This window comes from Mauremys mutica, chromosome 1 (genome assembly GCF_020497125.1).
Source record: "Mauremys mutica isolate MM-2020 ecotype Southern chromosome 1, ASM2049712v1, whole genome shotgun sequence".
In the NCBI taxonomy this organism is placed as follows: Eukaryota; Metazoa; Chordata; order Testudines; family Geoemydidae; genus Mauremys; species Mauremys mutica.
Genome location: NC_059072.1, coordinates 2,913,666 through 2,928,559, shown reverse-complemented (window position 1 = coordinate 2,928,559; position 14,894 = coordinate 2,913,666). Strand labels below are relative to the sequence as shown.

The 14,894-nt window shown below is 52.3% G+C and overlaps 1 protein-coding gene across 1 annotated transcript in view; it reads left to right on the top strand.

Moving 5' to 3' along the window:
- Window positions 1-14,894, top strand: part of SND1 (staphylococcal nuclease and tudor domain containing 1) — a 475,599-nt gene that overhangs the window by 152,431 nt on the left and 308,274 nt on the right. Inside the window, exon 11 of the mRNA XM_045027292.1 lies at window positions 7,986-8,075. Coding sequence (XP_044883227.1) covers window positions 7,986-8,075 — 90 coding nt within the window. The remainder of the gene's footprint in view (window positions 1-7,985; window positions 8,076-14,894) is intronic.

Here is a 14,894-nt window from a genome sequence, read left to right as displayed (position 1 = left end):
CGCCGCTATCAGATTTGTTGCCCTGCTCTCTACTTTTTCCAATTCTATTATAGCTTTTTTTGAGCTGGGGCGACCAGAACTGCATGCAGTATTTGAGGTCTGGTGTACCATGGATTTGTGTAGTTATGGTATTTTTTGTGTCTATCCCTTTCCTAACGGTTCCTAATGTTCTGTTCGCTTTTTTGACTGCTGCTGCACATTGAGTGGATGTTTTCAGAGAACTAGCCATGAGGAATCCAAAATCTTTCTGGAGTGGTAAGAGCTAATTTATACAAAGTGATGGGCTTTGTATAGTTGGGATTGTTTTCCAATATGCATTACTTTGCATTTATCAACATTGAATTACATCTGCCATTTTGTTGCCCAGTTACCCATTTTAGCGAGATCCCTTGGGAACTCTTTGCAGTCAGCTTTGGATTTAACTATATTGAATAATTTTGTATCCTCTGCAAACTTTGCCACCTCACCGTTCACCCCTTTCCCAGATCATTTATGAATACGTTGAACAGTAATGGTCCGACTACAGATCCTTGGGGGACCTGACTATTTACCTCTCTCCACTGTGAAAACAGCATTTATTCCTACTGTTTCCTATCTTGTAACCAGTTACTGATCCATGAGAGGACCTGCCCTCTTATCCCGTGACTGCTTACTTTGCTTAAGGGCCTTCCATGTGGGACCTTGTCAAAGGCTTTCTGAAAGTCCAAGTACACTCTGTCCACTGGGTCACCCTTGTCCACATGTTTGACGACACCCCCTCCCGCCTTAAGGAATTCTAATAGATTGGTGAGGCATTTCCTTTTTCAAAAGCTGTGTTGACTCTTCCCCATCAAATTGTGTTCATCTCTCTGCCTGATGATTCTGTTAAGTTTCAACCAGTTTGCCTGGTACTGAAGTTAGGAGGGGCCTGTCTCTTCTGTTACAGCAGGGGTCAGCAACCTATGGCACGCGTGCCAAAGACAGCACGCGAGCCAATTTTTAATGGCACGCTGGAGCGTGCCGGGACTCCAGCATGCCATTAAAAATCCTGCCCTGCCCGGCCCGCTCTCCTCTGCCCTCTGCTCCCCCCGCGGGGGCAGGGAGCAGAAGCATAGCTGTGCACAGGGGTGGGCAAATGGCCCCTCTCTCCTGGCACGGCAAGCCGTGGGGTCCGCGCTCCCGGGCTGGAGCACCGGGCCGAGCGCAGCAAGCTGCCGGCCCCTGCCCCGGAGCCCTGCTGCTGCATGCAGCGCTCTGGGGGGGTTGGGGCTACGCGCTCCCGCGGGGCAGCGTTTGGCTCCGCAGGGAGGCAGAAACGCTCCCCCCACCCCTGGAGCCATGCCGCCCTGTGTGCTCCCGCAGGGCCATGTTTGGCTCCGTGGGGAGGCAGACATGCTCCATGCTCAACCGGAGCTCTGCTGACATGTGCACAGCGCTCTGCGTGGCGGGACTGTGTGCTCCCACGGAGCAGCGCGTCTGGCTCTGCATGGAGCCTCATGGTAAGGGGCCCAGGGCTGGGGGCAGTCAGGGGACAGGGATCGGGATGGGTTGGATGGGGGGGGCTGGGATCCTGGGGGGTGTGTGGCTAGGGGCGGGGGTCTCTGGAGGGGGCAGTCAAGGAGCAGGGGGGGTTGGATGGGGCATGGGAGTCCCAGGATTTGTGAGGAGGCAGGGGGTGGATAGAGGTCAGGGCAGTCAGGACCGGGAGCAAGGAGGGTTCAGGGAGGGGCAGTTAGGGTGGGGGGGGTCTCTGGAGGGGGTGGTCAGGGGACAAGGAGCTGGGGAGGTTGTATGAGTTGGGAGTTCTGGGGGTCCTGTTGGGGGTGGGGAGTGTGGAGAGGGGTTGGGGCAGGCACGGAGTGGCGGGGGTTGGATGGGTCGGGAGTTCTGAGGGTCCTGTCAGGGGGTGTGGAGTGGTTGGATAGGCATGGGAGTCCCGGGGGTCTGGCTGGGGATGGGTGTGTGGATAAGGTCGGGGCAGTCAGGGAACAGGTAGGGGGTAGAGTCCAGTCCGGGGACAAGGAATAGGCAGGCTTAGATAGGGGGTGGGGTCCCAGGAGGGGGTAGTCAGGCGACAAGGAGCAGCGGGGTTGGGAGTTCTTAAGGGGGCAGTCACCCGGCCCTCTCCCCTGACCCCCCTCCCACACCCCAGGCCCTCTGCCCTGAGCCCCACACACACCCCAGGCCCTGTACCTCCCTCATACACACTCAGCCCTCTGCTTGACTCCTTCACCCCCCCCCCCCCAACCCTAGCCCTGACTCTGGCACCCCCACCCATACCCAGCCCCCTTCTGCCCCGACACCTCCGCCCTCTGCCCCCAGCCCTCTGGGTCCCGGCCCCGCACAGCCCGTTGCTGGTCTGGGGTCCCGGCCCCCGGCCCCACGCAGCCCCCGCCCCCGGCCCCACGCAGCCCGCTGCTGGTCTAGGTGAACAGAACCCCAGACCAGCAGCGAGCTGAGCAGGCCGGCAGCGTAAGATCAACATTTTTTAAAATTTCATTTTAAACGAAGCTTCTTAAACATTTTGAAAACCTTGTTTATTTTACAATACAACACTAGTTTAGTTATATAATATATAGACTCATAGATGGAGACCTTCTAAAAAACGTTACAATGTATGACCGGCACGTGTCAATCAGAGTGAGTCAATGAAGACTCGGCACAGCACTGCTGAAAGGCTGCCGACCCCTGGGTTACAGCCTCGAACTCCTGGTGGGGCTGCTGACCTGAGGGTGGCGTTAGACCCCCATCGGAAGCCTGGGCAGCCCCATGCCCAAGTGACGGTGTCTGTCGGGGGAAAGCAGTAGCAGCGTGTTGTCGGGGGGCTGAGGTCTGCCGCCCTGTCCATGTTCTCTAGCATGCTTACCTAGGGGTTGCCATGCAGCATGGCCGTGCAGCCTGCGGAACATGTTCCAAGCCTGGAAGGGACTGGAAGCCAGCCAGAGGGAGCCTTGTTCCTGCAATATGTTGCCTTTAGCTCTGGGGGAAGCTCTTGGCACTGGGTCGCGGTGAGAAGGCTGCAGCTTGTATTTGCTCAGAGCTGGTGACATTGGAAGGCATGGGCAAGGAGCAGCAGCTTGCTTCCCTAGCAAAGGGGGAGACAGGGAGTAGCTTGGGTTCCAGGGGCACGCGGGTGCCAATCCACCTTAACAGACCTGTCCCGGCAGGATGAGTGAAGTGAGAGTCTTCTCACATAGGAGCTTGTACTTCAGGGGCAGAACAATAGAACAATTGAATCTGGGTCACAGTAGATCACAGTCGTGGGTTGCTGGGGGTTATGAAGTGTCCCTATTTGTAAACATCAGTGTGGTTTTTACTGTAAGACCTTCATGTAAAATAAAGTCCCAGTCTGCCTCTGAAAGTAGCTTCATAAACAAAAAGTAGTTGAGCTTGATGTGCCTTGGCATGGACATCTGTCCCTCAGCCAGTGCGCCCCCTCCTCCCCCAGCAGCCCCCACCCCCTCTGTGCTGGCATCTCTGGGCAGAGGGTGGGAGCATTGCCCAGAAGAGCAGAGGGCTCTGGGGCAGCATCCGTGTGCAGAGTGAGGATGCCTGCAGTTTGCACCAGTCTTGTGCTCAGAATTAGGGTTGGCAAACCACAGCTGATTAAGGGGGTGCGGACTCTTCTGGAGTTACCCCATTACCAGGCTGCTTCTGGTGGCTGGAATCACATAGGACTTCTTTAATTCTGGGGTCCGATCCTCCCCCCCAGCTAAGGGCTGGACATGGCTGATGTTCCGGCAGTTTGCTGCTGCTCTGAGCACTGGCCCATGTGAGGACCCAGAGATGCCTGTCCCACACTAGAGCTCCTACTCGGACCCTGCAGCTTGAGGCGTAAATGCTGAACCCCCCGCTGCAGCCCAGCCAGTGCCTGTTGGACCCCAGAGCGCCGAGATGGGCTAGTCCAGCAGTCCAGCGCTGTAGTTAGACGTGCTGCAAGGTGCCCATCCCATGGCCTGGGCCTGCATACAGTCTGGAGCAATAAAACCCCATGATGGCAAACTGGACCAGTGCTCACTGACAAACCCTTCTAGATTCCCTCTTATGGTCCCCCCGCCCCCCAAGAAACTGAGGCTCTGCCTACACTGTGCCATCCACTCATCCTCCTTCCCTCTCACCTTTCCCCAAAGAGAGCCTAGGAGAGCGGGTAAGTCTTGTACTGAGACTTCAAGGGAAACAGATTTGGGCTCTGGGGACCCAGTGAGAGGGGTGACTGGTCCAAGGGTATGGTGGAATTAGGAATAAAACCCAAGAGCTCTGATTTGCAGCTGCTAGAGACTGTTCCCAGCCTGCATTGGTTACAAGTGACCACCCAGTCTCTGCCCTTAGTTCCTAGATAGTATGTATTAAACTCACTCCTGTAGCGCCTGTTATCATTGTCATAGGGAGCAATATCGCTCCATGAATTCCAGAGCCCAGGACGCTGCCTTACCTGCCGTGAGTGTGACGCTGGGGGCTGGAACCCAGAGACACAAGTGAGGGTGGCAGGCAACAGCAATGGGAGGAGTGGGGTGATTGCACAGTCTTACAGGTGAGCTGTGTGCACAACTGGATCGACCAAGTAACTCCTCATTTCCTTGACACTTGTTTCAACCTCTGCCTCTGTTTCTACTTTGGCCTGTTTCTGTCCGTGCATTTGATTTTCCTCAGCAGGTGCCAAGCAGTTGTTGAGCGGCTCAGATCCTAAAGATTTTGCTCTTGGGGTTGCGTCTTCTGTTGGGTGAGACATTCTCTGGTGTTTAATGTCAATTCCTTGGGCTGCAACAGAAAATCCTTGTTAATGAGCCAGGATCCGCTGTAGATTGCAGACTTAGGGAGGTCAGGGGCCTGCGTCTGAGTTGTATGTTCTAGGATGAAATAGACGGTGTAATAGTTCTTTTCCAGCGAGTTGGAGGTTTGCTGTAACTCCAAGCCGTGGGCTGGGAGCAGTGAGCGGGCTCCAGCCTCCCAAACGGCACCCATTCGCTTACATTGTCTTAAACAAGTTTCTGATGCAGAAGTAGTCACAATTCTGAGTGTAAGAGGAAGCTTGCAAGCAGGGATCAAGTCCTGAGCAGACTGAAACTAAGGCGCTCTAATGGCTGTAATAGGGAGCTGCATTGGTTTACCCCAGGGGTTCTTAAACTGAATTGCACCACAACCCCCTCCCCCCCACCCCCGACAACAGAGTTGCCACGTGGCATGTCGGGGGGGAGAGCCTGAGCCCTGTCGCCCCATGTGGGGGGGACATGGGGCAGCAGCATGAGCCCTGTCGCCCTGGGTCAGGGTGGAGCTTGTGCTGACCCCCATGAGAATGGCTGTACTGGGTCAGACCAAAGGTCCATCCAGCCCAGTATCCTGTCTGCCGACAGTGGCCAGTGCCAGGTGCCCCAGAGGGAGTGAACCTAACAGGAAGTGATCAAGTTTGAGAACTGCTGGTCTACCCATTAATGTTTCCAGGTGATTCTGTTGCCTGTGGGTAGTATTGGGCCCTCCTATACACAGCTGTGGTCTTGAACCCCCAGTAATCCTGCCTCCTGCAGGAATCCCTGGGTGCGATTCTGTAGCCTGTGCTAGGTAGATCAGGAAAGCTTTATTTTTATTGCTATTACCATAGCGCCTCAGCGCCCCAGTCATGGGCAGGACCCCATTGTGCTAGGGGCTGAGGACAGACAGCCCCTGCCCCACAGAGCTCACAGGCCACCTGAGATGAGAGGCAATGGATAGATACAGACGGGAGTACAAGGAGATGGTAGTGAGCAGCATGGCGGACCGAGGTCTCCGTGGCCTGTCAGGTTGTCTGTCCCATCGCTGTCGTATCTGAGCGCTTCACACTCTGTACTGTATTTATCCCCTCAATACCCCTGCGAGGTAGGGCCGTGCTCTTACCCTGCTTTCCACGTGGTCTCTGAGGCTCGGGGCACACAGTGACTTTCCTGACGGGTGCCAGGAAGTCTGGGGTGGAGCAGAGACTGGACCCCTCTTCCTCTGACTAGATGATCATAATGGTCCCTTCTGGCCTTAAGGTGACTGGTGTGGCCAGTTCCAATGCAAATGTCCCCACCAGCTGGCTTTAAGCTGTGGGTCGAGGGGGGAGACCCCCTCTAGAACTGAGGGCCGTGCACTCTCCCTGACCCCCGCTTCTGAGCCGGTCCATGACTGGATGTTGGTGGGGTTCTGCCAGTGGAGGTTTTGCCCACTGGGAGCTGAGATGAGTTTGTGGGAGTAGTGCTCACAGCAAAGATTTAAGAAAGTTGATGTACTTTCATTCACTCCCTGGACTTCTCCAGGTCCAATTGCAAGGGGGCGTTAATAGTGCTTCCCAGCCATTCACTGCTTACTAGCCTTGCCGATGCATTTGCATTCAGATTTCTAGCTTTCCCCTTGTTAAAACTCCCTGTTTTGTGTCCCCACCCCCCGCGCCCGCTCTGACTGCATGGCAGCTATTTCTGCTGGAAACTTTTTTTCCTCTTGCTCTTTGAAGGGTCTTTAGAACCACAAGATGCCTTAAGCAGCTGGTAGACAGCGGTAACTGGTATGCAGCGAGATGCCCTGCGATTCCTTTTCATTGGTGTCGCATCCCAGGAGTGCTATTAATCACTAGCCGATAATGAGCTTGCCTAACGAGCAACTTTTCCACCACAGCCTGTGTGAGCGGAGGACGTGCACTGAGCTTGCCAGGTTACCTTAATTAAGGAGCCCTTTTTAGTGCTTTGGTGGGGAGGTGAAAACAGTATGGGTGGGAACGAAGGTGCTGTGTGCAAAGGCTTCTTAATGAGAGGCCTTCTGATTCCGTCCTCCCTCCGGTCGGAAATGCTCGGGGTGCTGTGTAATCTGGAACTGAGACATGCCGGGCTGTAAAGCCTGGATGCAGTGGGCTCCAGCCTTGCAGATGAGTGTGAAAATTTGCACGATTCAGTGGGTTCCTGCAATAAAACTGAGCCCCCCACCCTTTTAATCGCTGAGCTGCTGTTGAGTTCTCCTGAGAAACCAGTCGAACCTGCTGTTCCGTTGAGAGGCTGCTCCAAAAGGCAAGGAGCTCTGTGGCTGCTAGTGCTGGAATCTGAGTCTGATGTGGGTAGAGGCCGAAGGGTGACCCCTGCTTAGCTGCCAGGACTGATGGGGCTTTGGTGGGCAGGGGGCTTCAGATGGTGCCACAGTGCATCGCTGTTCATTCCTGTTCCAGCCTCTTGCGCTGTGCATCCACGCGGAAGTGCCTCTTGCAGGGTCTTGGAGTGTTGACCAGCAATGGGCACTGTATCTGTGTGTGTGAAATGGGAGGCTCGTGTCTCTGTGGGAGAAGATCTGTTAATGAGGAAGCTGCCAGCCACCAACCTGGCTAAGCAATGATCGAAGGGTGTGGCTGGTCATGTGATCTGCGGGGGTAAGCCCCCCGGGCAAGAGGGGCTGGAATTAGGCGGAATTGGACAAAACTGAGTAAAGGCAAACGGAGGCTGAGTATCAAGAATAACCTCCTGATAACAAGATAGGCCAGGCTGAGGAGCAGTCTCTTGGTGGGTGCGGGAGGTGTCTCTGTTGCATGGGAAACTTTAAGGCTAAACTGGAAGAAGTGCTGCTGGGGACAGTCCTATGCTGGCTGGAGGGGTGAAGAGAGGATGAGGGTAAATTTTTATCCTTCAAATCTGCTTCTTGGGGCTTGTCTACTTGATAAAGTTGCTCAGAATAGCTCCCTATGTAGACACACTCTGCTCTGGAATACCATCACTTTATTCCATAATTGCTCCACTTTGGAAGTGCAGTAATTATTCCAGAATCGCGTGTCCACATGGGGAGCTTATTCTGGAGTAGCGCTTGCTCAGTTGCTATTCTGGTCAAATTCACTGTGTAGTCAAGCCTTTATGATCCAGGATCAAATAGCTAGAGCCCAAGGGGACAGCCTCTCCCCTGTTTTCTGTGCTGCTGCCCCTTCTGCTGCTCAGGGCCTCCTGTGCAGTGCGCTGGCTGGCTGGCTGCACCTTCACTTTTCGCTGCTACCAAGCTTATTTGGGTTTTCCTCTTCATTGCAGGACAAGAACCGGAAGCTGCGCCCACTCTATGACATTCCATACATGTTTGAGGCCCGGGAGTTCCTGCGGAAGAAGCTCATCGGAAAGAAGGTAAGAAACTGGATCAGGATTTAGAAATTGCTTGTTGGAGCAACCTGCAGACCAGCTGGCGAGAGCTGCCATCTCGTGGGACCTCATGGGCCGAGCAGACTTAGACCAAGGAAAACCCAGTTGCTACTGGAAGAAGTGCTGAAAATACGTTGGGTAGCGCTCTCCATTACATTGTGCAAAGTTGATGCCTCCGTGAGGTGTGTGTGTGTGTGTGGGGGGGGGGGGTGCTGCGCTGCGCTGCTGGAGCTGCTGGTCCTGGGAATGAGAGGGGAACCCACCCCTTGGCGGCTGTTCAATTTCACAGCAGCTTTATCCTCCCCTTGTTCTGAGTGTGTCCCAGGAGAAGTTCAGGGAGCAGAATAGAATTTCTGTTCCTCCAGCTGTCTGGCGCGACCGCTGTTGCTGCTTTCCCATTCCAGACACGGCTGCATGTGCTTAGGGGATGGTGAAGAATCCCAGCCCCGTAAGCGCTTGGGAGTAGAAGGTGCTGGCGAGAGATACAGTCGTGCTGCCCTTTGTTTTAGGGGTGGGAAGAGGGCTTCTTGCCAAAGAAATGGCCCCAATGCTAAACAGAAGCAAGCAAGCTCCCTTTGAGCTCTAAGGTTCTTTAAAACGCACAGGTGAAGAACTAGCCGCTTGTTCCTGTGTAGCTGGCTGCATGCTGTGCAGTACGTTCCTCTGTCCTTCGAGTTTCGCTTTCAACCATCTGCTGCAGTGAACATTGAGAGGTCTGGGCTACAGTCCCAGGGCACGTCCTTTCCATGTCACCGGAGCATACGTGGCTCTACACCCCAGTGACTGACTGTGGAAGCTATCCTGGCTTGCTATGACAAGATGCATACAGTGTTAATGTTACATGATTCAGCATTCAGCCTAGAGATACTGGTTCTATTTTCAGCCCTGCCACTGACCTGCTGCTTGACCTTCGGCAAGTCAGTTCTCTCAGTGCTTCTGTTTTCCCTCCCTTCTCTGCGTTGCCTGTTTAGCTGATAGTCTGCAGGGCAGGGACTGTTTCTTACGGTGTGTGTACAGCACCTAGCGCAGTGGGGGCTCTGAGCCACCACAGTGCAGACATTGAATACCTCCACCTTACCTCTGTCCCCGCGTGGTGGTAGGATCCAGTCCTCAGTTACGTTAGTGCGTGCTGTTTCTACGGTACCAGGTAATGTCCTTATTTCCATCCCCCTCTAGTTCCTTGTTTTCCTGGCCTGTTTTTCTGTGCTGGTTTAGAGCCATTCTGGGGAATGAAGAGTATAATACGCACTTTACTACCGATGCACATGCTCAGGATGCAATTTTCAAATGCACATAAAATGGTCAAATAAATCAATTTCCTCCATAGTAAGGCAGCTCATTGCTGCTCATTGAGGACTATTTCCATGCCTAATTGCATCTTTCCATTTCAGAGACTTGTTTATATATTAAAAAGACTTGCAGGGTTTTTTTAAGTGGCGAAAAGTCTGTCGCTTGTCTCCTTCAGGAAATGGCTGTAGGGAATTTGACCTAAAGACCCCAGATCTCTGGGCCAATGTGAGCCTAAAAGGAGGTTTCATCCAGTAACTGGCATTTGGAAAGGGGTGGTGATAGGGTGTTAAAGGGAATTGTCTAGCAAGATTATCTGTCCGTGGCCTAGTTCCCACTGTCGTCAGGGTGCTGACTGCTTGATGCTGTACTGAGTGAAGGAAGACAGGCAGGCTGTACGGGCTGGTGTGTAGACAGTCTCCCCTTGATGCAGCACAGTGGGGTTCTTTCCCTGGCGTCAGAACAGCTAGAATAACCCTGCACAAGGGGGTTTTTGGGGGAGAAGGTGTCGCTGGAAGAAATTGTCCTTTTGCAGGCAGAGTTCCAGCCGAGGTGCCGGGGCACGTAGAGAAGCGATGATGAAAGCAGGCAAAACCCTTTGAATCCATTTCTCTGAGTGCCTGCAGCTCCTGTTTCAGGGCAGGTGGAATGACGATAAATACCAAGCGCAGTTAATTGGGCTCCAAAGCATTTTAATAATATGTCAATAACACTCCAGTGTGGGCCCTGGGGCTCCGCCGCTTTAATGCCTGCTTTAAGAGTGATCCCTGTCACAGGTATCTCTGTGAGGGTGGAGGCCTCTCCCTCAGAGCAGCCCATTTCCTATTCCAGTATCCTCTTGTTACACCCATGACAGTGTGCTGGAGACCCTGGCTGGGCTGCTGTCTCCACAGAGCTCATTAGCAACAAGTGTGCTTATTTTTAATTTAGGCAAATGCAGGTTCTTCCAAGAAGTATTTACATGAAAATATGGCACTTAGGCAGCTCACGATATACTGAAGCCGTCTTAATTACGTGCTTAAAAGCACCTCAATCCCTCATCGAGTGGAGCCTGGGGTTTGTTTTGGAAGCAGGTCTGGCAGTGTTTTGTTCCTTGTGTGTGAGGTTAAGGGCTGCAGCTCTGAAACACGAGGCTGGAAGTCTGTGGCTCTGTCGGTCTGGTTGCAGGATGCACTCTTTGAAAGGCTGGGCTGCATCTGATTAGATGATGCCAGCCAAAAGGCATCCTCCTCGCGCCTTCAAGGTAGCATTGGATGGATGCGTTCTTGCACCATTTCCATGGATCATGTCATGCAGCTGGGCTGCAAGGTGGTGTTGGGGGTAGAGTGTCCCCTGAGATCAGTCCTGGCCCAAGTTGCTCTTGAATTAGTCATGCTCGTGGTAGACTTACTGCTGGTAATAGCTCCGTTTTCTCTTCCGGCTAGGTCAACCAGAGCTGTAAGAACCCGTGTTTAGCTCCATACAGGTGTGTGCCATTCCTGCATGGCCTCTAACGGCTATGGGGAAGCCAGGAAGGCTTGTCTTTCTGATCCCTCTGCACCATGTGGCTCGTGAGCAGAATGCATAGTGCATTAGTGCGAACATTGTGTGCGCCAGTGGGTGTGTCCCTGGGAGCAGCTCCTTGTGCGAGAGGGGTGTGAATGTTGCATGCTCATCTTGGAGTGAGTAGATTGTGTGGGTGCCGGGGGGGCCTCAGACAAGATGAAGGATTCCCCTTAATCTCAGCAAAGTAAAGGATTCCCATTAATCTCAGCAAACTTTCTGCTAGAGCTTGCTCCTGAATTTGGCTGTTCCACAGTTTGCTCCTGGTAGAACGTCTCTGTCCTTGCTCCTAGCTGGCTCTGTCCTTCTGTATCCTGGGTTGAAATTAATAGGACCCTGATCTGAGCTGACTGTTAGTGTGAGTCTTCAGAATAACTGTGAATCTTTAAGGGGCTGGTTACCAGTATTGAGCAGAGCTTAGACTGGAGGTGGGCTTGGCACTGGGGAGCGGATTTATGTGTGAACGTTATTGTGCGGGATGTGGGTTTGCTGAGACGTTTGTTGCTGCGTCTGGTGGCAGGAGCTCCCCAGTAGGGCTGCGGCATTGAGAATGTAGAAATCTGTAATGGGTTGAAATGCCTCGGCAGCCAATGGTAACAGCTCTTTGTACGGTGGGCTAGATTGTAGTTGATGTCGGGGCACCTAAGGCTATTTGTAATAGGTGCTCTCTTGTAATTAGAAATCAGAATACTTAGTCTGGGAGCTTCTGCTTCCCACGGAATCCGTTCTCTGCCTCCAGGCAGATCTGATGTCCCCTCAGAATTGCAGTGAAGGGGAGCAGTTCAGGGCCCCTGCAGCAGGGGTGAGCTGTGGGAAGCATGCCTCTCACTGATGCTGGAGGTTTCATGCCCAGACCACAGCTCTTTTTCCCCATCTGTCTCTCAATGCAGGGACATGTCCCCTGTCTCCTTATTCCCTGTGGGGTTAGCTAATGGGCAGAGCTGTCTCAGGGCTGCTCCAAAGCCAAAGATGCTGGTAATCCTCATTGGTCTTCCTTCTCCCTTTCCTGGTTTAGACACCTTCCCCTCCTCCATCTCCTCTGCCCAGGGATGTACCCCGATACCCAGTTCCTTCAGAAACACTCCTTTGAGACTCCCTCTCCTCTGCCGCCGTGCACCTTGCTTCCAGCGTCACTTCTTTCCAGTTGTTTGTTTGATAGATAAGCAACTTTTCAAATCCCTCCTGCTCAGCTACCGAAACACGCGACATAAGCATGACAGTTGCTATGTCCCTTTGCTGTGTTATGCAGTGGCCTAGTCAAGTGCATCTTGCTGGAGGGTGGAACTTCACGGTACTTCTCTGGGCATGTGGCTTTAGGGAACTTCCAGAAGCTGAACACCAATTTTCTCCTCACTAACTAGCACATCAAGTCTCTTCTAGTTATTAACTCTTGGATCAATTGACCTAGGGACGTGGGACCTTCTTTAAATCAAGACACTCTCTCTCTTTAACACAAAAAAAAAAAAAGCTATGGGCTTGATTAAAAAATCCTAGAAATGTCAAATCTCTGGGTGAGGTGAGGTTCTCTGGCCCCTGTGATGCAGGTCAGATGAGAAGATTGGAACATACCTTCTGTTCTTGAACTCTACAAATTTAACATGCAAAGAACTATGTTAAATGTCATGAAGTCTTGTAGGTGGGTACCGGATAAATAATCAATGAGCTAAGTATAGATTCTGGGGCCAGAAGGGACCATTGTGATCATCTCGTCTGACCTCCTGTATGACACAGGCCAGAGAATTTCCCCAAATAATTCCTAGAGCAGATTTTAGAAAAACGTCCAATCTTGATTTTAAAAATTGCCAGTGATGGAGAATCCATCACGATCCTTGGTGTATCGTTCCCATAGTTAATTGCTCACTGTTTAACAAAAAAATAAAAAAAATTGACGTCTTCTCTAGTCTGAATTTGTCTGGCTCCAGCTTCCAGACATTGGATCATGTTAGAGCTTCCTCTGCTAGATTGGAGATCCCAGGATCAAATACTTGTTCCCCAGGTAGCTACTTAGACTGATCAAGTCATCCCTGAACCTTCTCTTTGTTAAGCTGAATAGATTGAGCTCCTTAAACTTGTCACGCTCAGGCAGGTTTTCCAATCTAAGTTCTTCTCGTGGCTCTTCTCTGACCCCTCTCCAATTTCTCAGCATCCTTCTTGAATTGTGACACCAGAACCGGGCACAGGACCCCAGCAGCGGTCACACCAGTGTGCAAATACAGAGGTAAAATAACCTCTCTGCTCCTACTCGAGATTCACCTGTTCAGGCATCCAAGGATTGTGTTAGCTCTTTTGGTCACAGCTCATGTCACTGTCATCTGTCAGTTTCCTGGGCACATCAGTGGTGATAACTTTTTCCATTACCGTCAATGCCACCTTCCCCAGCTCCATGAGCTCAGCCCTGGGGCACTCCATGTTTCCTTGGTGTTGAGCCCTTCCTGCTTTCTTGGCAGTATCTGAAGTCTCCTGTAAAGAGATGCACTTTTTTGTGTGTGCACCTTCTAAACAGCTGTCATGGCAAGTCTCTTGCTTGTCTTACTGGGAACCACCCTGCAAGTCTTGGATGTGGATTTTTCACTTTTCCTACCTTTGAGGCTTTAGCCCCCCCCAAGCTGTGTGGCAGGCATGAAACACAGCCCAGATCTTTAACCAGCCTGAACAGAAATCCTTCGCCCGTAGGGCTCACTGCCTTGCTATTTGTGCTGACATCAGTTGTTCAGCTCTCCAGTTGGCCAGGGATATTTGTCAGGAACAACAGGCTTGGCTGGACCTGTATTTGTGGTGTAAAAATTGAGCAGCAAAACCCTTTTGAAGAGTTGCTGAGAGGCCTCCTTCCTATATTAATAAAAGGCCGAGACCTTTTCACCTCTGCAGCTCACCTTCACAGATCCCTGTGCGGGGTTTCCCCTTGCTCTGCAGCATGTGCCCCAGGTCACTTGCTGGTGTTTGAACTAGAGGAAATGGTGGATTCTCTGTAACTTGAAGTCTTTTAAATCAAGCTCTGAGGACGTCAGTAACTCAGCCAGAGGTTATGGGAGTGGCTGGGTGAGGTTCTGTGGCCTGCGATGTGCAGGAGGTCAGACTAGATAATCATGATGGTCACTTCTGACCTTAAAGTCTGAGTCTAAATCCTCTGCCTTGAGCCCAACCCACAGTAACCTGCCCTAGCTCAGCACAGAACCAGAGTCTCTTCTCCCAGTTCTGGTTTCCTTCTGCTCAGCGGCATGCCCAGGCTGGCCTCTGGCTGTAGCACAGCAATCCCCATCCTGGGGCTCGGCCTCAGTGCAGCCTCTCATGCTGCGGCCCTTCCTCCATAGCTACTGCAGGCTCTGCCGCCTCCCAGGATTGCCGCTCGGCTCCCACCGATCTGCCCGTTTGGTCTGTGGTGGCTGCTCCCCCACATCAAATCCCTCCTCTGCAGAGTTGCACAAGGTTGATTTCTGTGCCGTTTTGAACTCTCTCGGGGACCGGATTAAAGCTGCGGTGCTGGATCGTGTATCCGCGGTGTCTGAGCCAGGTGTGTTCTGGGGGAGGTGGCTACGGGGTCAGAGTGGGAGGAACGAATAGCCACCAGCCTGGGAGGAAGCCCAGCTCCCTTCAGTAATATTTGTTTGTTTCAGAATCCCCTGGCAGGAAAGGAGCAAGGAAGGAGTAAGTAGGGCAGTGTTTCACGCTCCCGAAGTGGCTGTTAAGAAGCCAGTGGTCTACATAAATCGAAGCAAATAGATATTTGGTTGCAAGTTAAAACGGCCTCCGTTTTTAATACCCCTCCCCCCATATAACCTTGTTGTAACACAGTTCCTGGGCCGTGCATTTCATTGCCGCATTCTCCAGCCTTCTCTCTCGGCTTTGCTACTTAGGTAGCCTTGGGAATCTTGTTTCCAATTGCCTTTGATGCTGCATAGTTTGCTTTCTAAATATTTCCTTTGTCAGCTCCACGTTTTTCACTTCAGATTAATTTGATTGAGTTAAGCGATGAAA